Below are 22,852 nucleotides of genomic sequence, written 5' to 3' on the forward strand. Positions count from 1 at the left end.
TTAAAGATATGATCCTTTGGTTTGTTTCTGTGTCCTTACCCAATTTAGGAGGCAGAGAAGGAAAGATGGTCTGCACATTCAGTTCCTTTAGCCATCATCCCAAGGACCTGAAATTCATTTTGATAGCCTTGTAGCTATCATGTAGCTTCTTCATCTCTCCCTGTATGGAGAAGCATAAGGGGTTGTGGTCTGTTGGCCGTACCAAATTAGGTAGTTTTACAGTGACATCTCTCACCCATGCACCCGGGAGACCGTGGACTTCTCTAAGAAGAGGGTCTTCTCGGTGTATTGGACATTCAGTTCCCTCTAGGGAGGAATCACCTACAACCAGTACCCATCTCCTCTACCTCAGTGAAGTAGCCTTCATATCTAGACTGAGTGAGTTGTTACAACCCTCAGACAAGTCTTCCACATCCAGGGCCTCATACCTGTTGTACAGAGGCACCCTGGGGGGGTGGAGCAGGCAAGGATGGATTTTGTTTGCGGCTTTGGGCAAAGACTTGCCTCCATCTGCTCTTTTTCTTTGTCTTCTTGGTTCCAGCCTTGCAATTTTTTTTTCCACAACCTGATGTGATACAGGCTGCCTTGGGTTTGTGTTTTTTTCTTTGAAATAACCTGTTAGTGCATGAGTGAATTGTTGTTTCCCTGCCCTTTCTTTTTGTCCCCGGTGACGCATTCTAATCTGTGTATTTCATCCTGTAGCCTGGCCACAAGGCAGAGAAGGTTACCTGCCTGCTCACACAGCTGTTCTGATTGCTGCCCCAGGAAGCCAGTGAGAGCCTCATGCACTCTACACAGACAGAGACTTGGACAACTTCATGGTTGCCTCCAAATTCAGTCAGGATTGCAATATCCTTCCTGACAGGGGCAGACACCTTAGCTCTCCTTTGGGTGGATACCATGATTAAGTCTCAGTCCTTGGAGGATGATAATCCTGCACTGCAGTGTGATGACCCTGAACTTAGTGGGTGGTAATTGCCTAATGAACTTATTTCTCTAGCCCTCCCTGCACAGACTGCCTAAGCAAACTGCCAAGCTGCACCCTTCTGAGGTGCCGTGTCCTGTTCGCCCCGCTCCTGGGTGGCCCAGATCCTCAGTGACAGGTTATATATACACAGGGGATTTGGCCGCTGTCACCCCCTGGCTCCACCCCAACACATCAGCACTAGCACACATTCGGGCTGCTCTCACAATTCCCCGTGTTTTTTCCCCACAGTGCTTTGCTGTGGATTTACCTTTCTGTGAAAGGTGCGACTTTCTGCTATGCAGCTGATCCACGTGAAGTCTTTGCTAGAACGGCCAAAATGGTGTTTTCCATGTGTATGGCATGTGGCCCTTTTCAGTTTTACAAATTTATTTGGTTTGTCTGTAATTCCTGAAAATTTTCAACAAGCTGTTCTGAAATGAATTTATTCCACTGGCTTCAGAAATACGGAGCATATATAAAGCAGTTCCTTAAAACATATACTTATGGAAAAGATTTGTGCGATTATTGTAACTATTGTAATTTACAAAAACACATTATTAAAGTACTTCAAATTGTTCCCTGTATTGGTTATCATGCAGTATATCTCTCAATACTTTCAACTTTGAGGATGAGAACAAAACACCCAAACTGGCTGGTAGGTGATAAGACTATATTTTATAGGATTTATTTTGAATATCTTTTAATATAATCCATTTTGAAGAGACAGGGGCTGAATAAATCCCATCAGAAGTAAAGATCTAGCAATGCTTCTGTCTCAGGCTTGTGAAATAATGAATGGCAGCACATTCTACAAGTGAAAGAAAATCTGTAGTGTTGCAAAATTACATGGGTGAATAATCATTGTCTTCATCCATAAGTCTGACAAAAGATGGGAAAGAAATTAAGCAGCAAGGAAGAAAGAATTGCATTACGGAATGTAGTAGATAAAAATGGTGTTGGATCTGCATTTAGCCTGAAGGAGATTTTGAGGTTGCGTCTATCGTGACCTTTAGCCCAGAACACTGTAGCAGAATCTGTTTTTTACTAATGGGATTAAGTTCACTTGATTTCTATCCACCATTTCTGAGGAAGCAAAGAAAATCTGCAAGGGGAAAGAATTTAAAATGGAGGGAAAGATTGTAATTATAGCTTGCTGGAGGCATATTTTTCAATAAATGGAGTGCTTCAAAGGAAGTGTACTAGTATGCTGTCTTTCGAATGCAAGCCTTTAGGGAACTAGTGAAAGAGTATAAAGTAAAAACATTATTTTACACCCAAAGTTGTTAATTTTCTAGCTCTAATGCATTGTCAGGAGAAGTGCATATTCAACTTTGAACTCCAAGGTTAGCACCAGTAATAATATACCTTCCGAGCATTATGACTGTAAATTAACACTGAAATGACTAGGAAGATAAGAGACTCTATTATGTGAAGAATCAAGTATCTTATCTAGTCCCTATACTAATTGGAAGCAGCCTTACATGATAAGAAAACTAATTCCTACTGAATTGAGCATAAACCCAAAGATGTTTCAGCTATGGACAGACACATCTTTGTTAGAAGTTTCATTTTTTACTAGAAGTTTAATTTATGTTCTTATTTCCAGGATCTTTTCTGTCTGAACTTATGCTTATTTTCTACATTTTTAGGTTTATATATAGACCCTCATATACACATTCCTATCATGGAAGTGCTTACGTACCGGAAATAATGGGAGGTAATAACATTTACATTGTAGGTTATGATAGCTCAGTCACAAGTATTAAAGAAAATCTCCAGAGCATGGCCAGAAAAGAATACAAATGTAAAATCTCCTGAATCCCTGTCACATTCCTCACTCATAAAGTAGTGTTTCTTCCATTGACCTGCAAAGACAGACAGATTAACAAGCAAACACAGAAGAAAGAAAGAATGAAAAATATCTTTTCTGGGGAGCTAATAAACAAATTGCAGGAACAAAGGCTGCTGGAGATGATAGGCAGCACAACTGCATCCTTGTCTGTTGACTGAGAATACTTTTCATGCATGATATTGCTAATGAAGGCTGAAGAGTTTTGACCTCTTAGCTTCTCTGGTAAATCCTTCCTTCGTAAACAGCTCAAATGCCAATAATACTGAAGACATTATCATTGATCAGGAAATGTTATTTCATTACTTCCAGTTCTGTTACTGGAGTAAAATGTCACCTCTAAGAAAACATCTTGTTATTGCTTATTACCTACCTTACAGACTTTCAAGAATTAGAAGTAAAATCAATATTTCTTTCCTACGGTACCCTGAAATAATAAAAAACTGAAATAACAGTTTTTCCAGGTCTGGAAAAATGCTTCTAATTGTGGATCATGAATAAAAACTCAGACTTCATTTATTGCTGTGTATAATATAAAATCATACTCAATATCAAATAGTATAAAAATTCTAATACAATTACAGAATCTAGGCTGGGAGAACACTGTATAAAAAATACTGTACCCTAGTATATCTCTGTAATTAACGGTTATAAATGCTGTATACATATGATTTGATTAAAAAATGACCCCTTTAAAAAGTATAGCTGTATTTATAATGAGAAACACAAATCTAGAACACATTTTGCTTTAAAATCTAGTATCAGTAGTTTACAAAAGAACTTTCTAGTATTATGGTTAAGCAAAAGGAAAAATCACTGCAAAGTTAATGTACTTATTCCGTACTCTGTTTCATTAATTTCCTAAAATTTCTGTAGAATGTTATTGGATAATTAGATAACCATAGCTCTTGTTGTTTCATACATAGTTTCCTATGTAAATTAATTCATACAATTTACATGTGACATAAGCTTGAAAATGTGTCTTTCAGTAAACCCATCTTCTTTTGTATTCTGATCGACACAGACATGAAACCAAAGTGAACTTGGATTACTCCTCATAGCATTGATATTGCTTCCACTTGCAACAGTCCTTCTCTTAATGAAAGAACAAGAGGAAAGCAGGCTTCTTGCAAGGTGTTGAAGCATATTTCCTCTTCTAACTATATCATAGGAAACAAAAAGTTCTTGATTAATGAGTTCAATGAGAAGCTATCTACTGAGTGGGCCTTAGCGTTTTCCTTCAGTTACATTTGGGAAGTGGCTGAGGTAGGAAAGAAAGAAGAGGAAGGGAGAAAGCTGGATTCCCTCCTTTGTTGGAAAAGCCTTACTCCAAAAATATTGATAAAGCCCTATATTTGAATGACTATGGTCTTTCCTATGTCTTGAAACTGGCAGAGCTCTTGAGAAAAATAGCATATAATTATTGCAGTTCAGATTATTACTGGTAATGGCAATGGTATAGAAATGAATGTCTAAGTTAAACCACATCATTCCCACTGGCAGTATTTTATACATGGAGGTCCTTAGTCTTCTCATGAGGATAGTGTCCAGATGACTGCCGGCACTTCATAGACTTTGGCCAAAACAGATGGGAAAGAAGGAAAGGGGACAACAATCGTTTAGCTTATCTTGTTTGTTGGTTGATAGTTTTCTTTAACAAGAAACTTCACAGATTTCTAGTAGGGCCTGTTCTGGCCACTAAACGACAGTGAGCTGACATGGTTTCTTTTCACTAGAAAAATAAGGTTTGAAATGTAATAGTAGAGGGGTAGATTGGACCGGAGACAGACATCAGGTGAGCGTTTGTCATCAGGTGCTGCTGGGTTTGAAGATTCTTCATACTCAGCAGGCAACATATCAAAGTTGTTTAGTCTGGAAAACTTGTGAAAAATGTTGGAAATGCTTTGGAAATGCGTTGTCCACTTTTAACAAAATGAAACAAGAAATTGGAAAATTACAAAATAGGCTAAGGGGAAAAAGCTTCAGAAGTCCTGTAGATCACCTGTTTTGAAATCAGAGACTACAGATAATGGAAGTCAGTCTAGGAAGAAGAGAAAGTTTCTATAAAAATGACATTGGATTTCAACCATCATTTAAAATACATATTTTCTGCTTTCTATACAGTTTGTGAGAAAAGAAAGAGATTCAGTAAAAAGAAACCAAAGACATTTAGAATAAAATAATCTCACTCTGAATTGAGGAATGAACATTCATTATTCAGTTCAAATTTGAAAAGACAAAGAAAGTTATCAGGCTAAATTAACAGGAGCTGACAGTGCTATAGATGACTCATTGCAATTCAAAAATTTTATAACAGTGTAGAGGAAAATATAGAGAGCAGATGGTGCAAAGAATCCTCAGTACAGAACTGAGATCAACACTGAGATCAAGAGCCAGAAACCATCCTTCAGCCTAGTACCAGTGTCAAGAAAATGCTGCCATTAAAATGATTAAAAGTCATGCTGGGTTTCAAGCTTTTTTTTTTTTCTTTTCCTCAAATGGTTTTAGTGGATAACCAAATTAGAGCTCTCCTGCAGTTACTGGATTTGAAGAAACTAATTAAAAGAACTTCCCATTGATTCATCATAGGAACATTTTAGCAGTCTTAATATACAAGCAAATAGGATTTACCCATCTTACAAATTTCCAGTTAAAGAGACCTCTAACAATGAATGGATAACATCTTTAGGGTCTAAATTATTTCTGTTCTACTGAGCAAATCTTATAAGAAGCTGAAATTTTTCCAGTGAAAATATTGTTTTTAAAATGATAGTAACTGAAAAAATAGAAACTTGGGTAGCTGGAACTTTTTATTACTTAGTCTTATTTGCCTATCTCTTTGTACAATAAATTTCTGATGGAAATCCATTTCCTTTTTTAAGTAATTATTTCATCTTAAGTAATTATTTCATCATACAGGTAAATTCTGTATGAAAAATAGTAGTATCCTTCTGAATGTATAAGAAATGGTTAATGGCTTTTGTTTTTGTTTTATCGTAATTGTGTCTGGTGTGTAGGTTTTTTTGTTGCTGTTGTTGTTTTTTATAAAAAAGTCACAAATACACAATATCCAGAGCCTTACACACACACACCTTCACATTTTGATTTATAGGATGCAATGCTGGCTCTGTGGTACAGGTATGATGTGAGCATGGGACCTTCAGTTTCACGCGCAGGTCAAGCACAGCTGTTTTACAGGTGAAGCAATTATCTTCCATTATTTTTCTCTGAGCTGTTTCCCAGGGAGAAGACATTGGCTACCTGCACAAATGGAAGAGTTACTGCAGTGAACTCAGAGAGAATACGTACTTAAATTGTTGTAGAAATTTGGAAATCAGAACCCAAAGAAAAATGCACCACATGTTAGGTCATAATTTGAAGAAGTGTAATACCAGTAATCTATATTTTTAAGAGCCTAGAAGGATCAAGTGTTTTCTGCAGGCATACTCAATCATTTTGCAAGGATTTGGCTATCAGACTGATGAATGCACACTGCAGAGAGGTGAAGTCATGGTGTGCTTGTGAGGGTGGTCCAGCTGGAGTCCCTCACGCACACGGGGTGGATCAGAAAAACCTGCAGAGCTCCCTTAGCCTCCACCTTGATGCCAGTAAATGACTCAAAACTGCAAATAGTAAACAAATATATATGAGCAATTGTCTTCATAGGCCCTTGATCAATGTTTCACAAATATAAATCCATTTTTGCTGCCTCGTGTTTTCCTTTCAACAACCCTGTCTTTGTTCCCTACTTAGAGTAGCTGATTTTACCCCAGAGTGATATTACTAGAATTCAGTTTCGCCCTCAATTTTCAAGAATAAAAATTCCATTTTAACTGAGGGAGTAGTTGTATGTTCCCAGGGGTAACATTTTGGCCCAGAACTTCTGAATGTGTTTTATTCATTTGTTTGTCTATTTTGCTATGTTCAGTTATATGGTGCTGTTTGAGGTCTTCCTGAAAAGTAGACTGATCCTTTATTCAGAAAGACAGGATTCTTTTTTTCTCTTTACCTTCCATCAGACCTATGGTTAAATGGTGTAAGTATGGATGGGGGAAGGTTTCCTGTGTAAGCTCTGTTTTATCCATATCACTTTTGGTAGTTTTTTCTTCTATTGGTTATTTTCTGTTGGCCTGTTAGCTTTTTATCCCATCGTAGAGACTCGTCTGTTGTACCACAGAATAGTTATCCACAGGGAGGACTATAAGTGGGTAGAGGTTTATTTTCTGTCGCGCTGACACAGAGAAACCGAGATTGTTATATGTGTGTCTATGTGCAGAGCTTCCCTTCTTTCAAAGGAAAACAAGCTGTTCTGTTTTCTTTAGTATTTGTTTCTAGCTTTTATTTATTGATTTCATTTCTTAAACTTTCTGAAATGTTTACAAGGAAGTAAACAAAGGTGAGGAATTTTGTGACTAGAAGCAGATTCCTATTTCATTTTACTAGGGAGGCTCCTTTATTCAAAAGATAAAAACTGAAGCCATAAAAGTATGTTATTTTTAGAGGCAGCTCCTTAGGAGCTTAGAAGAGGTTAAGTATGATTCATAATAGAGAGGAATGGGGGAAAGTGTGTAATAAGGTGGTATATGTTATTGCAGTGACAAATAGGGAAAGGTGTAAACCACTGGAAGAACCTTTATATATATATATATATGATCCAGTCTCAGGAAGCTGGTAGGACTCTGATGTGCTGTTCAGTAACTTATTTGTTCAGCTTTCTCTGTTGTCTTCAAGACTGTTGAAAGATGTGACTGTTTTGTTGTTACCTTTAGGAAAGATTCATGTCAATACTTGTAAAGCAGCTTTAGTATCTGGAGAGTATTAGACATATTTTGCCATACTTGACCAGTTTAATAAAATAAGCAAATAGAGTTTCTTGTAATTGAATTTTTGTCCCATTTGACATTATTACATAGAATGTCCTTCTATATCCTTCTTCTTTTCCAAAAGGGCAGCAGATCCAACTCCCAAAATCAGTTAAAGTGAGATGGCTTTGTTCTTGGGTTCATCCACCCATGTTGGGCCCCTTCTGAAAGCTCCTGGAAGCAGTTCCTGCTCACTGCACAGCTGCAGCCCTGTGGTGTCAATTACTGTAGATAGGTTGGGGCACCTCTGCTTTTGTGGCTTGCCCTAACCCTAACCCTGCCGCTGCCCTCACCCTAACAAGCCAGCTGTTGAATACACAGGCACTGCCCTGATGGACTGGAATTCTTTTGCTTCTGCCAACCCAGGTAGCAGGAACAGAGTATATTATGCCTGTTTTAGCTTGTGTCACATTAGTTTATCCCAAGGAGTAAACCAAATGTTTGTTCTACTCTAGCAAAACTATAACACTTAGCATAGGGTATCCTGAGTTTAGAATCTACTGTCTCTGAAACACAGCACTGCACTGGACATGATGTCCTCAGAGTGAGCATCCTGGTCATGCACAGACAGTGGTGGAGACTGACTCAGGCACTTCCTTCTGGGTGAGAATTTTTTGTATATAGCCATTTCTCAGAAGCTGGTCTACACTTTAATAAAGGAGTTACTGGTGTGTACTTGAAACATTAATTCCAGGTTATATGGTTTCCCTGAGAATTGCCATCTGTCATGCTTTTCTGCCTGGAGGTCACTCAAAGTTACCTCGGGTTGGTATCGTAAGACAGTAGGTTGAAAGGATAAACAGTGTACTTTGTCTTTAACCAGTAGTTATCCTTTTCCCTTTCAGCACCCTCCTTGATAGGTATGGTAAGGAAGGACTGGGCTTCCCAAAACAGCATTGCCCTCTCCTGGCAAGAGCCGGACTTTCCCCATGGAGCCATTCTGGACTACGAGATCAAGTACTATGAGAAAGTAGGTCTCACAGCATCACCCAAATTCAGATCCTAAAGAATAATATGTTTCATATTTTTAATATTTAAAAAATACTTTAAACTTTTCACTTGATCCCACATACAATGCTTTATAAGTAGACGTTTTGTATTGAGTTTTTGTTGTACTTCTGACTTGTTAATGACTGTCTTGTTTCTTGTCAGAACCAAGTAAAGCAAGCAGGCAGTGGGTACACTTGTTTCATAGTAGCAACAATTATGAACATAACAGATCAGATACTCAAACATATTTTGATACAAGAACTGTAAAAGCTTTATGTTGGAATAGCACTGAAACAATATGATGAAGGTGAAAGTCAAAATTTGATTTAATTTTGTGGCGTTATTTTGCAATAATCTGTGCTTAAATGACAGAGTCCATCAGCCTTGTTTAGAGGGTTACAGATAGAGTTAGAAAGTGCAATGAAGTTTTATCAGATTTCTGATATTTTGTCAAAATTATTTGGTTTCACATCAAACTGGACAATCACATGCACTACAAGAAAAGATACAACGTCTTATGAAAGCATAATCTGAAGCCTGCTTCTCCCAAAGCAGAAAACACATTTCATCATTTCCAGCTGGCTACAGGATCTTGCACAAGTGTAAAATTTAATGTTAATCAGTGGCTTTATTCCTAGAGATACAGGAAGGAAAATCGTGGTGTCTATGTCTTAAGCAGTAATATGCTGTCCTTTTTGCTGTTTCTCTGTCCCCATCTGAAAGTCACAATGGAGCTAATGGATAAGTGAGAAGATCACAAAGAACAGAAATAAAAGCCAAGACATGAAAAATAGATTTAATGATTTTAAGCTCTGTAAATATCAGAATTTCCTTCCTTGGCAGCCCTTCTCTATGGAGATTATGCAGCTTTAATGATGCAGAAAAAAAGAGTAAACTTGAAAAAAATTCAAACAATTTAAATAGTATAGCTAGAGAGAAGAAACAGATGATTGCTTAGAATATTTGGTAGCCAAAGCAAGATAAACTTATTTTCATGCACTAGTGGAGCTCTTTCAAGTTTTGATCCATTACTATAGTAAACTACACTATGACTTGCACTGACCAGTTTTTGTTTATCAATATTAAAATAACAGTCAAGTGAATTAAAATAGACTAATGTATACACTTTACACCTTAGCAAAGTTACACCTACACCAAGTAAAGTTTATACCTATACTTTAGTCTGTTTACACTTTAGTCTGTTTCTACAGTAAAAGTACTATTTTCTGCTCTTTTCTAAAGTCTACAGAGTACTTTTTTTTTAACTATTAACTTCTCTAAGCTCTTAGGTGTAGGGAGATAAATGCACTGCTGGCATTTTCCAGTACTCTGGTATAGGTATTATTTTCTCCCTAAGTCACTAACTGGCCTGCATGCACAGCTCTTGAGTATGCCTTTTATTAGTAAGTTATAACAGGTGTGCTTTCTTTTGTCAAAGCTATGTAATAGGTAGAATGAGAGACATACAACCCAGCTCCCTCAGTAAGCAGGTCACTTATTTGAGCAGAGGAGTAGCTATGTGACAGATTTGTATGACCAGATTTTAGAGCAGAGAGGTGAATAATCTAGTCCTGCAAAGTACTCTGCTGATTTGAAGTAACAAATTAAAAAATGTGATTTTATACGACTTCGATCCATGTTGCTTATGTTTAAATATTGCTGACGAAGTGTAGATTACAACTATACCACTGTGTATGTATAGTGGCCAAATGTGAATTAGATGTGTATATTGAAAAAAAAAAAAAAAAAAGATTGACAGTGTGTACCTCAAAGCCAGCAAATAGTCACGTGGGCTTTAACAAATTCATTCTCCTTCACCTCAAACTCTGTATATAAAATAGCACAGTCTGTGTTTGTCAGGTGCGTGTACAGCAAGTGTCATCTTTCAGGCTTCCCAGCGACCCCAGAAGAAGAAAATAGCAGCATTTGTTTTATCAGGAGTAGTGACAAAATAGGGATGATGCTGCAGAACTACAAGAAATGTGATAAATGAGAGGAATCTACCACAAAGACATCCCTCTCTTGGAGATTTTAAAAATGCAGCTGACGTTCAAAAATGATATAAGTATGAAAAGTTCAGAAATTTTCTTAATGTCTTAAGGAGACATTACAAATTCAGAAAACAGTATCCATTTGGCTTAGAAACTGTTACACACATGAGTTAGTAAAAAGGAACAGATTTTGCAGTCCTATCCATATCCCTTTTTACCTGTCATTTGTATTTGAAAATATAAGAGGTTTTGTTCTTAGAATATAAGAAATTGAATGTCTTCCTCAGACATAAACAATATTGAAGTCTCAACAGATTGCATCAGTTTCTTAACTTTAAGAAACTCTGCAAGATTTTAAAGTTTTATAAGCATGAATATCTGTAAGATTCCAGGATGATATTTGCAAAGCTTTCAAGAAGACGCTTGGGGCTTTAGGGCAGCATGCTGTCTTTTAGTTATAACCAGTAGATATATCAGCTTACAGAAATCCAGGAGCCATCTAACAAAAGACGCTCCACAAAATGCGGCTGTTTCCAATGATTTTATAAGTAGCATAAATTAGTGATGGTGAACCCTGAAGACACAGGAGTATTCTTCCATGCATGTCCAGAACAAGCAGAACAAGGGGAAAAGACTAGGTTGTGCAAGGTACGCATGACAGTTATATCTGTAGTCTCGGGCAACAAGTTGCACACAGAGAACTATAGAAAGATCAAGCCCATAATCTCTCTGTGAAAAGTAGATTCATATCTTCTGAGAAAGATAGTACCATGTAATTGAGAAGTAGAGAAGGGAAGTTATACAAGGCTATTAATAAACTGCAAGCATGGAAGCAATACATTAATTTAAAAATATAATAAAGCGGCTCAGTAATTTGACTGCTTCAAAGCACCTTTTTCCACATGACCTTCATTTCTTCAGTGAATTAGTACAAAATATGCAGACCCATAACTTTAAAAAAATATTGTTTGCCTTTCTATCAGTGAAAATCTTGAGAAAATTTTAAAAAATGTACTCGTATTTATGTATTTGGCTGCAATAGATTCACTCTTTTCTGCAGCTTTTCAGCCAGAAGTGCAATGAACATAATCAGTCCAAGATGCTATGGGTTTCTGTTGCAGTGAAGACAGAAAGTTTTCAATTGCATAAATATTTATGTACTATAGTCAGAGGTGGAGTAATATGATCCTAAACAAATACTGTATGTTAAGGCTTGGTAGTTGAAATGTCTTATTTCTGGTAGATTTTGAATCATTCTGAAGATTCCACCGTTAGCAACATTTGACACATTAGACAATAAGTGAGTCCTTATAGCAACACACAAAGAATCCATTAAGTGTTTCACCTTACAGATCTAAGATGTACTTTGAAAAGCATTTCTTCATAGATCTTCTTTGTAGTGTTCATATATATTAAACATTTGCAAATTATCTCCATTGATATAGGATATCTGCTGTATTCTACAGTCTGTTATCTATTCATTCTATTTTACAGTCCTTTAGTATCTTCCACAAATAGCAAAGTACTTTTAGAAGAAAAAAAAAATCTTTCATAGGCATTATTGTCTTTCTCTTCAGAAGCCAAACTCCAAATTTCAATATAACCTCAGTTTTATTGCTAATAGAAGTCAATTTTTTCTTCACACTTTAAAACTATCTCAGACTCTGACTAAAGCTTTTAATTTTTTTGAAAGATTCCAGGGCATCATAATCTATTCACCTACAAACAGACTGAATTCTCAAATCAGATGAAGGATAAGATATGACCTTGTCACAGCTTTGTAATGAAGCTTAGTCCTTCTGTAGGAATTCTCTCATGGGAAAGAAAACAGGGTACACAGTGAATATAAACCATACCAGCTGCATTTGAGGTGGTGTAGTTAACTGGAAGTTAACTGGTTAAACTGGAAGATGCTTTTCCTCCCCTCTTCCACCCAAACACTCAAAGTTAATCATCAAAAATTAGCACTCCCTGAGATCTGTGTTAAGCATACCAAGCTGTATACATATCAGAAACTACATTAAGTTCTCCCGTACGGTCCAAATACACCAGCTGGTTGTTTTCTGCTACAAGTTAATATATAAGTAGCAGACAAAGCTGGTCTACAGGGAGTAGATTTTATAGAATGCACCCTAGTAATATCCCAAGGCATTGCAATATCTTGAAATAGAATATCTTCTAGAGCAGGATGTGGAAAGACTGGCTGATATTTCGCTTCCTTGTCCTTTGATGAAATTTGCACCAGAGCCAAATCCCTTTGACAAAATACTTCATTTTTTGGCAGATTCAGTTTGCAAATTATAGGTAGTTTTCACATAAAAATTTTAACGCACTTCTAAATGACACTGAGTGGACAAGATATGTGGGATGTCAGATATGACTGTTCCTCCATTCCAGTGTTATTTAGAGTTGAATTAATAAATGAAAGAGAGAAAATAGTCAGGCAGTAGAGTTAAAGGGGAAATTAGTTTCCAAATGAGATTCTAAAAAGAGGTGAAGAGCTGATGAAGCAGATAGATAGATGAAAGCACCAGATTTAAAGATTTAGAAAGCTGTATGACCTTGTTAATTTTTCTATCAGTTTACAGATGAATTTACTTAACTTGAGGAGTGATACCCTTTCTCACACACTGATATTAAGCAAATACTGCTATTCTTTGAATATTCATGAGTATGAATTAAAATGAAGCATTCTGGGTAGGAAAATACATAAGAGAATTTGTGGAAAATGCCTTGATAGGAGTAATATGAAGATTTAAGAAAATCAATGTGTAACGAATTTTGAATGACAAAATTATTCTTACAAAGATTAATGTGAAAAATTTTATACAAGAAAATAATTTTCTCTTGCTGAATTGTATGCCTACAGTCCTATTTTGTAGTTTAAAGCAAATCTCTCTGTCTAGAAACACATGCACTATATTATTTCAAAGCCATAGAAGTATATATTCATAATATATTACATACAATGTACTTTGACAGCAAAAAGATTTGTCACTAGGTGCACGTACAAAGATATGAACTGATATCATTGCTATTTCTCCCACATTTTTTGAGTACAGAATCTGATGTTATGCTCAGTGCCACACTAAAAACTAGCACAGCAGCAGCATGCTGCTTGGAGCCCTGGAGACCCATCACATTGTCTTTTGCCTACGTGCTCAGAGCGTTTCATTCCAGCCTTTTTTCCCACAAGAATTGCCAGTTTAGGGTGTGTGACTCATCACTGTTTAGGACAACAGATGTTGCTGTGAAAGTTTAGTGAAGAAGACATTTCATCATCTTATTTTGTAAAGATGAATTCATCTCTGCTTGGGTAATATGTGCATATTGTTTCTCTTCTCTCCTTTTTTCTCTGTGCTGCAATACTTGGCCCTACCCAAGTATCAACTGGAATCTTAGTGTCAAGGAAAAAGAGCCACGTATTTTCATTGGTCAAGATACAGACAGTTTAGATAAGAAGCTACATCATTTAGATAAGACAGTCCCCTGAATTTCTAGGTGGCATTTTGGGAAATTGAATCAAAATTAGCTTCTTCTCTTCTTTAGCCCTGTGCCTTTCTGTGAGGATTGTGAGATGTGTCAGATTTGTTGACTCTTGACCTCTGTATTACTTAATCAGTCAATCCAGCCTTTTCAGATCGTTAGTTACTATTTTCAGTAATGTTTAATTGAATTAGAAGGATCCTTGCTTTTCAGATGCAACTATGGTGAAACTTCTTTATTTCCCTCATGTACCAGCTATTTCTTCCTTGGATCAGATGCTGATTTTATCTTGAATTTTTAAATCATGAATAGTAACATATGCACAAGCTCCAAACTATATGAAGCTGAATGGAGCTGCTGGTGTGTCATGTTCTTCAGGAGCAGGCACATATCAGCTGGTGTTGCTGAGACTAGATCGCTAGAATGTACTGCTTCTTTCTCCAGGTATATTCTTCTACTCTTTCTAAATGTACATGCTGATGTCCTTGCAGGAAAAGGCTTGTAACAAGAGGGAAGATTCCTTCAGGTATCAGGCCAGTCACTAAGTTTTTAAAATGTAAAATAGTATTAACGTTAGTATTGAACAATCAACTGGCCAATTCTTAGCCTCGTGCTAACCACTTTTTTTTTATGAATTTCATTTTCCTGCAGTATTTTTCAGTTACTTGAATTGGTTGAGGTATAAGTAGAAATCTACTGCCTACAAATTAATAAGGTGTTTCAGTCATGACTAGAAGCAATGTAGGGCCCATGAAATACTACATTTTTGTTACATCTTCAGCATGTTCTTATATAAACAAGAGCACTGAGAGGTTTGGACATGTAAGATCTTTTGTCCAGTTGCACTGAACACAAACGCTGGTGCTTGACCAAAGCAGCAGGAGCGGATTGGCATGTCACTTCAAGCTCATGGCTCCACAGAGCACTTACAGCTTTCCCGGCCATTCAGAGCTCCTGGGAAATGAACCATGTCTGGGAAATGTTTTTAAAAAATAATCACTACAAATGCACTTTGGGAGATACTCATTAAAATGAAATCTCCTAGCTTATTTTAACATAGTAAGTGATGTTAAACAAGCTTCTCAGTTTTGCTATTCTGCTGTTATTAACCTAGTTTCCCAAGGGAAGAACTGTGAAAAGCTGAGATTCTAAAAAGGGAAGAAAATAGGTCTCTGAACCGTTGAAAATGAGAGTGAATGATTATAAGACTCTGACCAGATACAGTTTTTGCCTGTGGGAAAGAACCTAAAGACCTTACAGCAGCCATTATTAATGACACTGAAATAATTACTATTTGGAGAAAAAGAGATCTTACTTCTAAATATCAACTGCGTGTAATAAGAGTTTATCAAGGAAGTTCAGTGCTAGATCAGCTTCATGAGGCACCTGGCTTGGCCTGTCTTCTAATAGCTTTCTTCAGTTGTTTAGAGCTAGCTTCTAAGCTTCTGTATTTTATAATAAAGCAGTCTACAGAACTATTACTGTGGTCATTTTTGCTGAATAAAAAAAGTCTTGCTGAGAAACACAGTGCTGTTTAGGTGGCTTTAGTGGATTTGATTTAAAAAAAAAACATGATTCATTCTCTGCTGATCTTGTTTACTTGTCTGTAGACAATATGCTTTCCCCCAAGGAGAATCGTGTGCACTATACATTTTCTAGAAACTGCAAGAAGAGCTGCACAATTGTAGAAGTGGTTTTGAATGACTTGTTTTCAGTCTTTCAAAGATGTATGCATAGAAATTATGCAAACTATTTATAGGAGAACAAACTTAACACCACACAGCTAGTTCCATGCATCAAAATTTAAGGAAGCTAAACCCACTGATACTAGAAGTTGATTCCTGAGAAAAGATTTTTTTTTTTTTTTTTTTTTTCCTAGCTATTCAGCAATTTAACTTCAAAAAAAAAACCCTTCTTTTTACAATATATTGACACAGTAAAAATGATAATGTAAGCCACAGGAATCTACTGTTGAGTGTCAGTGTGTGATTAGGTGAGCTGAAAAATCAGAAGAATGTCTTATTTTATAGTCCATTAAAGTTCAGCTCACTCCCGAGAGCAAACCATATATGATTTTGGTTAGGGTGTTGTAAAAAAGAAATGTTGTCTTTTCAGAGTCGATATATCAATTGTACAGAAGGGAATATTAACCTTTAACATGCTGAATCTTGAATTGGCAAATAAGAGAATACACTCTAAACTTAAAATATTGTTATTATTGTTAATATTATTAGCTAGTTTCAGTGTAGTCACCTTTGAGTGTAGAAACACTAAGTTTTAGTAACATTTGAATTTAATGAAAGTTTTAACTGTCTCAGGTACCACAACATGCAGTCAAGCGTCAGTCTTTTATTTTGAAAGTTTGACATATTTCCAGGAAAAGAACAGTGAATTTCATGAGCAGCATTTTAGATTAGTATGTAACTAGTATGGCTGTTAAATGACCATTTATGCAAGAATAATTTCCTTATTTGTAAATTAAATACAATGTCCACATAACCACTACTCTAAAACCTGACAGATATTTCCTTTAGTTTCTTAACATAAGTATTTAGTTCCCAAAAGCCTTCATCTGTGAGCCCAAACTGTTTTAAAAACAGTAGCTTGGTCAGTGTTTTAATAATACATAAGCACTTTTCAAAAATTGCTCTTTCCCAACCATAAAGAATAAATCAAGAATGCAGAATAAATCAAGAATATATGTACTTTGAGACATGAGCAAGGTTATAACTTTGTCTAAATGAAGGAATGTTCCAGTACAAAATATTATTTCACTTGCACTTTTTCTACACTCCTTAATACAGGATATAGTTAGATATATTTGGATATACAGGATGTATTTAGAATATATTTGAACAAATAGAAGAGAATATACATGTATTCCATTTTAGGGTAATAGAGAATGTTCTTTCTTTTCCTCTTTTTTTTTTTTCTTCTTAGACTGCATATCAAGTGTGCCGTTATCATTCAGAAGGATAGATTCCACTTTCTTTTTTTTTTTCCACACAAGAATGGAAATATAACCACTGACTGCATAATGTAGACAACCTCTTTTGTTTTACATTATTATGTCCCCAAAGCAGTTATGCTAATAGAAGAGAGGAAAATACACAGGGAAAAAGGAAGGTGTTTCAGGGACAGCCATTCTATTTTAATGCAATAAACAAAATTAGTTTCCATGTTTAATATTATTATATGCCTTGTACAGCTATACTGAATAAAAGTTGTGTTACATTCTTTTTGATAGAATCAAAAATGGAGATGAGACAAGCCTTTCATTTAAAGCATGATTTCATTAGCCAACTCAAATTTGTAGAAAGGGTATGTTATTTATTAATTCCTACATAGTTTTATTTTACTCCACTACGATAATTAATATTTATTTTGTTGAAATAAAGGAAAGTAATATTTTATATATATATATATATATATATATATATATATATATATATATATATATATATATATATATATATATATATATGTATGTATTTAATATATTAGTATTAATAGTTTCAAAGTGCCCTTTCTTAATGTTCTTGTCAGGGAGGCTGAGTTAACAACTTATTATTATGTACTCCTTACTGAGCTGTTAATAGCTTTAGAGTCTTTTCCAGGAATTCACCTGCTGCTCATAAAAACATTTATGTTGCTGTAGGAATTTCAGGCAGTTGATACATCTTCTGTTTGTAGTGACCTTGCTAGAACTATCTGTTATTCTTCCATATATTGCCAAAAGGTCTAGCTTATTATGTTATCACAATGACAATTGTTTTGTGAATGAGGCTGTTCTTTTTAAAAAAGATATTGTCACATGTTTCTAAATTTCCTTAGGTTTTTTTTTTCAGAAGAAAAATTTAAGTTTTTAATAACTGAAAATACATTCCTTTAAATTATGCTAGTTAAATTAGAAATAGACTTTTATGTGATAGAAAATAAAATCAGAATTTGCTTTCAAAGTGCAAAATAATTATTTCTGCTAACATATAAGATTGCTATGTCCTTTGTAATGTACGTTGAAATACATAGAAAGCGATTTAACTTCTGGATCTCATGGTATAATTCTGGAAAAATGGCACACAGATAGACAGAAAACATCATACAATGAGTGAACAATTGGCTGATGGCTCTGGCTCAAAGAAAATACATCAGGGTGCTGAGGGTACCATTGCTGCACAGCTGGGGAGCATTTCCAGGAAGATATGAACCATACACTGACTGAGGTTGGAAGGGGTCTCTACAGGTCAACTGGTGCTAGAATAACAGCAAGGAGAACTCAGTTCTTCTCAACTGATGCTAATCTCAGTTTTGCAATACTTAACAGTGCCAGTATTAGTAGCCTGTGTATTGTTTTCCGAAGCCTTGAAGTTAGAAATTTATTTGGTCACAGCCAACACAGATGCATGAGGGAAATGTTTGATTTAATTTAATTTTTATAATAAGATTCCCTGTCTAGATGACTCAGGGAAGACAGTAGATGCAGTCTTTTGGATTTCAGCAAAGCTTTCAGTGCTGTTTCTCAGGGTATATATCTGGATCAAATAGCCAGTGTATAGCTGAACAAAAACTTAATACAGTCCATGAACAATTTGCTGTTTGGTCAGGCTCAGAGAGCTGTGGTAAATGGGGTTACATCAGGCTGGCAGCCAGTCACTAGTGGGGATCCCCAGGGCTCCATTTTAGGGCCAGTACCCTTCACTGTTATTATAAATGACCTGGATGCAAAAGTTGAATGCATACGAAGTCTGTTTGTGCACACTGCTAAACTGGAAAGAGGTGCTGACTCCTTCAAAGGCAGAGAGGACTTGCAGGGAGATGATGATCAACTGAGGGTCTGGGCAGTCACCAACCGCATGGAGCTCAACAAGAGCAAGCTCTGGGTTTGGCACCTGGGACAGGGCAACCTGGATCTATGTATAGACTGGGGTTGGGTTGGAGAGCAGCCTTGCAGAGGGGGATCTAAGAAGAATTTGAATATGAGTCAGCAGCATGCCCTGGAAGCCTAAAGGGCCAGCCGTACCCTGGGGAGCACCAGTCAAGCAGGCCCAGGAGGTGAGCTAAGGAGTTGGGGTTTCCTGCCCTGCTCTGTGCTGTGCAGCCTCATTACCTGCAGTGGATGCAGGTTTAGGTGCAGCAAAGCAAGAAGGATATAAAACTACTACAGAGGATGGCAAGAAAGGTGTCGAACAATCTGGGATGCAGGTTGTCTGGTGAGTGGCTCAGGTCCCTCAATTTGTTCAGCGCAGAGCAGAGGAGCTGAGGGGAGCTCCTCACAGGGAGCGGAGGGGCAGCGCTGAGCTCTGCTCTGTGTGACAGCAACAGGGCCCGAGGGAACGGCATGGGGCTGTGTTACGGCAGGGGCAGCTGTGACAGGTTCATCACCAGAAGGAGGTTGGGCCCTGGAACAGGCCATGGCCCCAAGCTGCTGGCATTCAGGAAGCCTCTGAATGTCAGACTTAGAAGTGTGGTTTGAATTTGGGGTGGTGCTGTGTGGTCCCAGGGGTTTGAGTCCATGATCCTTTGTGGGTCTCTTGCAACTCAGGTAATGTTTCTGTGATTTTGTGAACAAAGAAATACTAAAACTTCATGTAAGATACACTTATCCTCTGGTTGCTTACATTAAAAAATGTTCGCATCTATAGAGATAATTTTCAGTGCTTATGGAGTGGAGAGCTACCTCCTGGAAAGGTGAAAAAATATTGCTTTTGGCAGCAAAATAATGGCACTGTAGTGAAGTACAGTCACTTCTTACACAAACTGTAGTAAGGAAGATGATGAAGCTGAAAAATGCAACTCATTCCAGAGCAAAAGGAGAAGGAAGTTTGAATTAGAGGACTGAATAAATTGGAAGTCATTACAAATCCAACAGAGCAGAATAAGTCATCTATGGGAAGGATTCTCTTTGGTAGTTAAAACTACAACTTTGTTAGATTCATTTGGCTTGCAACCTTTAAGAGGCACGTGCTTTTGTTTCTCATTTGTTCCCAGTTTGTTTCAGTGTCTCTGTAACTTTCTATTCTCGACTTGCTGTGCAAGTCAGATGGACCTCCTTATCTTCCTCAATGCATGCATTTTACGTGTGGCTGGATTCCTTCAGTAGTTTTCCCTGAGTCATTAGGGATTAGATAACACAAAAGTGGGGTGTCCAGATATGCAGTGATGCTCTTTAAAGTCCTACAAAGGTTTTACAGAAATGTGGCTGTCATATTTTGTTCTTGCCTTTGCTGTTTTAAAGCAATCTCCCAGTTTTTTCCCAGGTTTAATCTCTGAGTGGATTGAACTAGGGTTCAGCATCTCCTCTGTTGTGTCTTTTTCACCTGTGTACCTTCCTCCACTTCATATACATAAGTTAGGCTGCAGTGTTTGAATCTAGTGGTATTATTTAAAAAAGAAAAAATAAGGAAATGAAAAGCACACTAATCACAGCATTTTTTATGTATCAAAACAAGAACAATGTTATCCAAAGTTTAACATGTAGTCTCCTTCAGTAAATCAAACATCAAACATTCCTTTCTATCCTCTGAAAAAGACCACACAAGTCAGTAAAGATCTATACAGTCTCAGATGCACTTCTTGAAAAGCAGTGCAATTACTGAAATCTCCCAGCTGCTTCAGGTCATGAATGGGAACTTTCTTGAAAGGTGAAATCCATAACCCATCTAAAACTGCATCACAGGTACTGCTATTATGATTTCAGAAAACTATCTTTGAGTTTTCAGCAACGTGTTTGGAAGGATTCATCTCACAAACATAAGGAGAAGATAGTTTAGGAGCACTTCACACAATATTTCTGATAAAGATATTACTTTTGTGTGTGTGTGTGAAGGCTGTATCCTTCTTTCTTTTGTGTTTATTATTGTAAAAAAAGTAATATTGCAGAAACCTGGAAACTCCTGTATTGCACTATATAAACTATGTATTACTTGAACATCATGACTACGAAAAAAATACTCATATAGGAAAAATAGGAAAAAATAAGTGTAAAAGAAAAACGTGAGCGGAAAGAAAAAGTTAAGTAAAGTGAAATGAAAGGAGGAGGAAATTGTAGGAACTCTTATGCATTTTTTTCTGTCAGAGTAGTTTGAATTCAAAATTTATGCTGCTTTTTTTTGATACATAATGACCACAGTAACAAGCCATGGTGTATTGCTGCTGGTTACATCTGAAGTAATAGTAATTCTGCTATGTTCTTCTCACAGTTAAGGCACACTGACTTAAACACCTGTTATACCTATTGCTGTGTGTCATTCATTCAGTGCATTCCCACTTGACATAGTTGGACAGGTAACCACCAAGTACTTGGCAACCAGGAAGATTTAAAGTGAAATATTTCTTAATTCATATTTAGAGAAGCAGAGAGCTTCCTAACCTACTATAAAGTGGTTTCTCTACTCCGTACCTTTTACCACACTGTGTAGTAACCATGCTTCCAGATAGTGGAAATAACTGGTAGCAGTAAAGTATTTGTTAGGATAGCATTAATATAATGCAGATCAGTAATTCTAAAGTACAAAACTAGCAAGTGTGCCATAAAAATGCCAGTCTGCTACTTAATGCCAAATGTACCTAATTAAAAATGCAGTTAATTGGAATAAACAGCTCCAATTCTTTTCAGTGGTCATGCCATTAAGTGCCTGTACTATGACGATAACTCAAGGACTCATATCTTTGCTCTCATGAGAAGTTTAACTAACTTCTTTAAAACTTATTTTTAAGGAAATAAGTTTTATTCTCTCTTTTCTCCTTCTCCACCATCTCTCCTGACCTGACAAAAGCATGATGGACAGTCTGATCTGGACAGTCAGAAGGACAGAGAAGCAGAGAGCAAACAGAAAGACAAGAAACAATTGAATGCTGTTCTTTGGCTCAGTTCAACTGATACAGATAGTCCTCGTTTTAACTCCAGAAGTCACTCATAAGGACCTCCCATCAATTGTACCATCACATTCAATAATCTTATTCTGACAGAACTTGAATAAATTGTAACCTACGGTTGTTTACAGGCAATGGAAATTCTTTCCAGAATTAAAGAGTTTTTATTTAAAACTTAGCAGCAGATACAAATTCATACAAGATCTTTTTGTGATTCAATTAAAAAGCTAGTACATATTGTTGGGATCCCAATTAAAAAGTAACTTAAAATCTGTATATTTTGTTAAGTTTTGACATTACCAATCAAGGAGAGGAGAGGAAACAGGACAGAGGAGAGTGGAGGAATGCAGTGATGTGGCCGTGTCTGTGACAGCAGCAGAACAAGGCACACGGGGGGTTTGTGTCAGGAGGCTGTAGGAGAGGCAGCACTGCAGCACTGCAGCTTAGGTAGGAATATATGGCATTGCAAAGGGAACAAGGAAAGTGTGTGTTAGTCTGCTGTATTAGGAACAAAATATTTTATCTATGTATATGGTTCATCTTAGACGTGAACCCATCTTTAAATCAGTCCTTTCACCCTTCCTGTTCTCTCACCCTTAAGGGATGAAATCTGTTTAAAAAGGAGTTGCAAAGGCTTGTTGCTTCAAGAGGTTTTTAAGACTGCATGTTTTTTTTTCTTATAGGCACCTGTATAAATGTACATGCTACACAAAGCAGTTAAAATTTTCATATGAAGTCCTGCAAACCTGAAAAATATACAGAACAATCCAAACCTGTATCTAACTGCTACCTTTGGGCACTAAAGTAGTAAGAAAATCTGAATGAGTGACAAAAG

General features: G+C 36.7%; 1 protein-coding gene across 8 annotated transcripts in view; it reads left to right on the forward strand.

Annotated features, from left to right (window-relative positions):
* The window catches only part of EPHA6 (EPH receptor A6), a 515,780-nt gene that overhangs the window by 324,641 nt on the left and 168,287 nt on the right, over positions 1–22,852 (forward strand). For all 8 annotated transcript variants that reach the window (XM_090152397.1, XM_090152418.1, XM_090152412.1 and 5 more), the window contains one exon: positions 8,524–8,648. In XM_090152397.1, coding sequence (XP_090008523.1) covers positions 8,524–8,648 — 125 coding nt within the window. The remainder of the gene's footprint in view (positions 1–8,523; positions 8,649–22,852) is intronic.

Source organism: Phasianus colchicus, chromosome 1 (genome assembly GCF_987193195.1).
Source record: "Phasianus colchicus chromosome 1, bPhaCol1.hap1.1, whole genome shotgun sequence".
NCBI lineage: Eukaryota > Metazoa > Chordata > Aves > Galliformes > Phasianidae > Phasianus > Phasianus colchicus.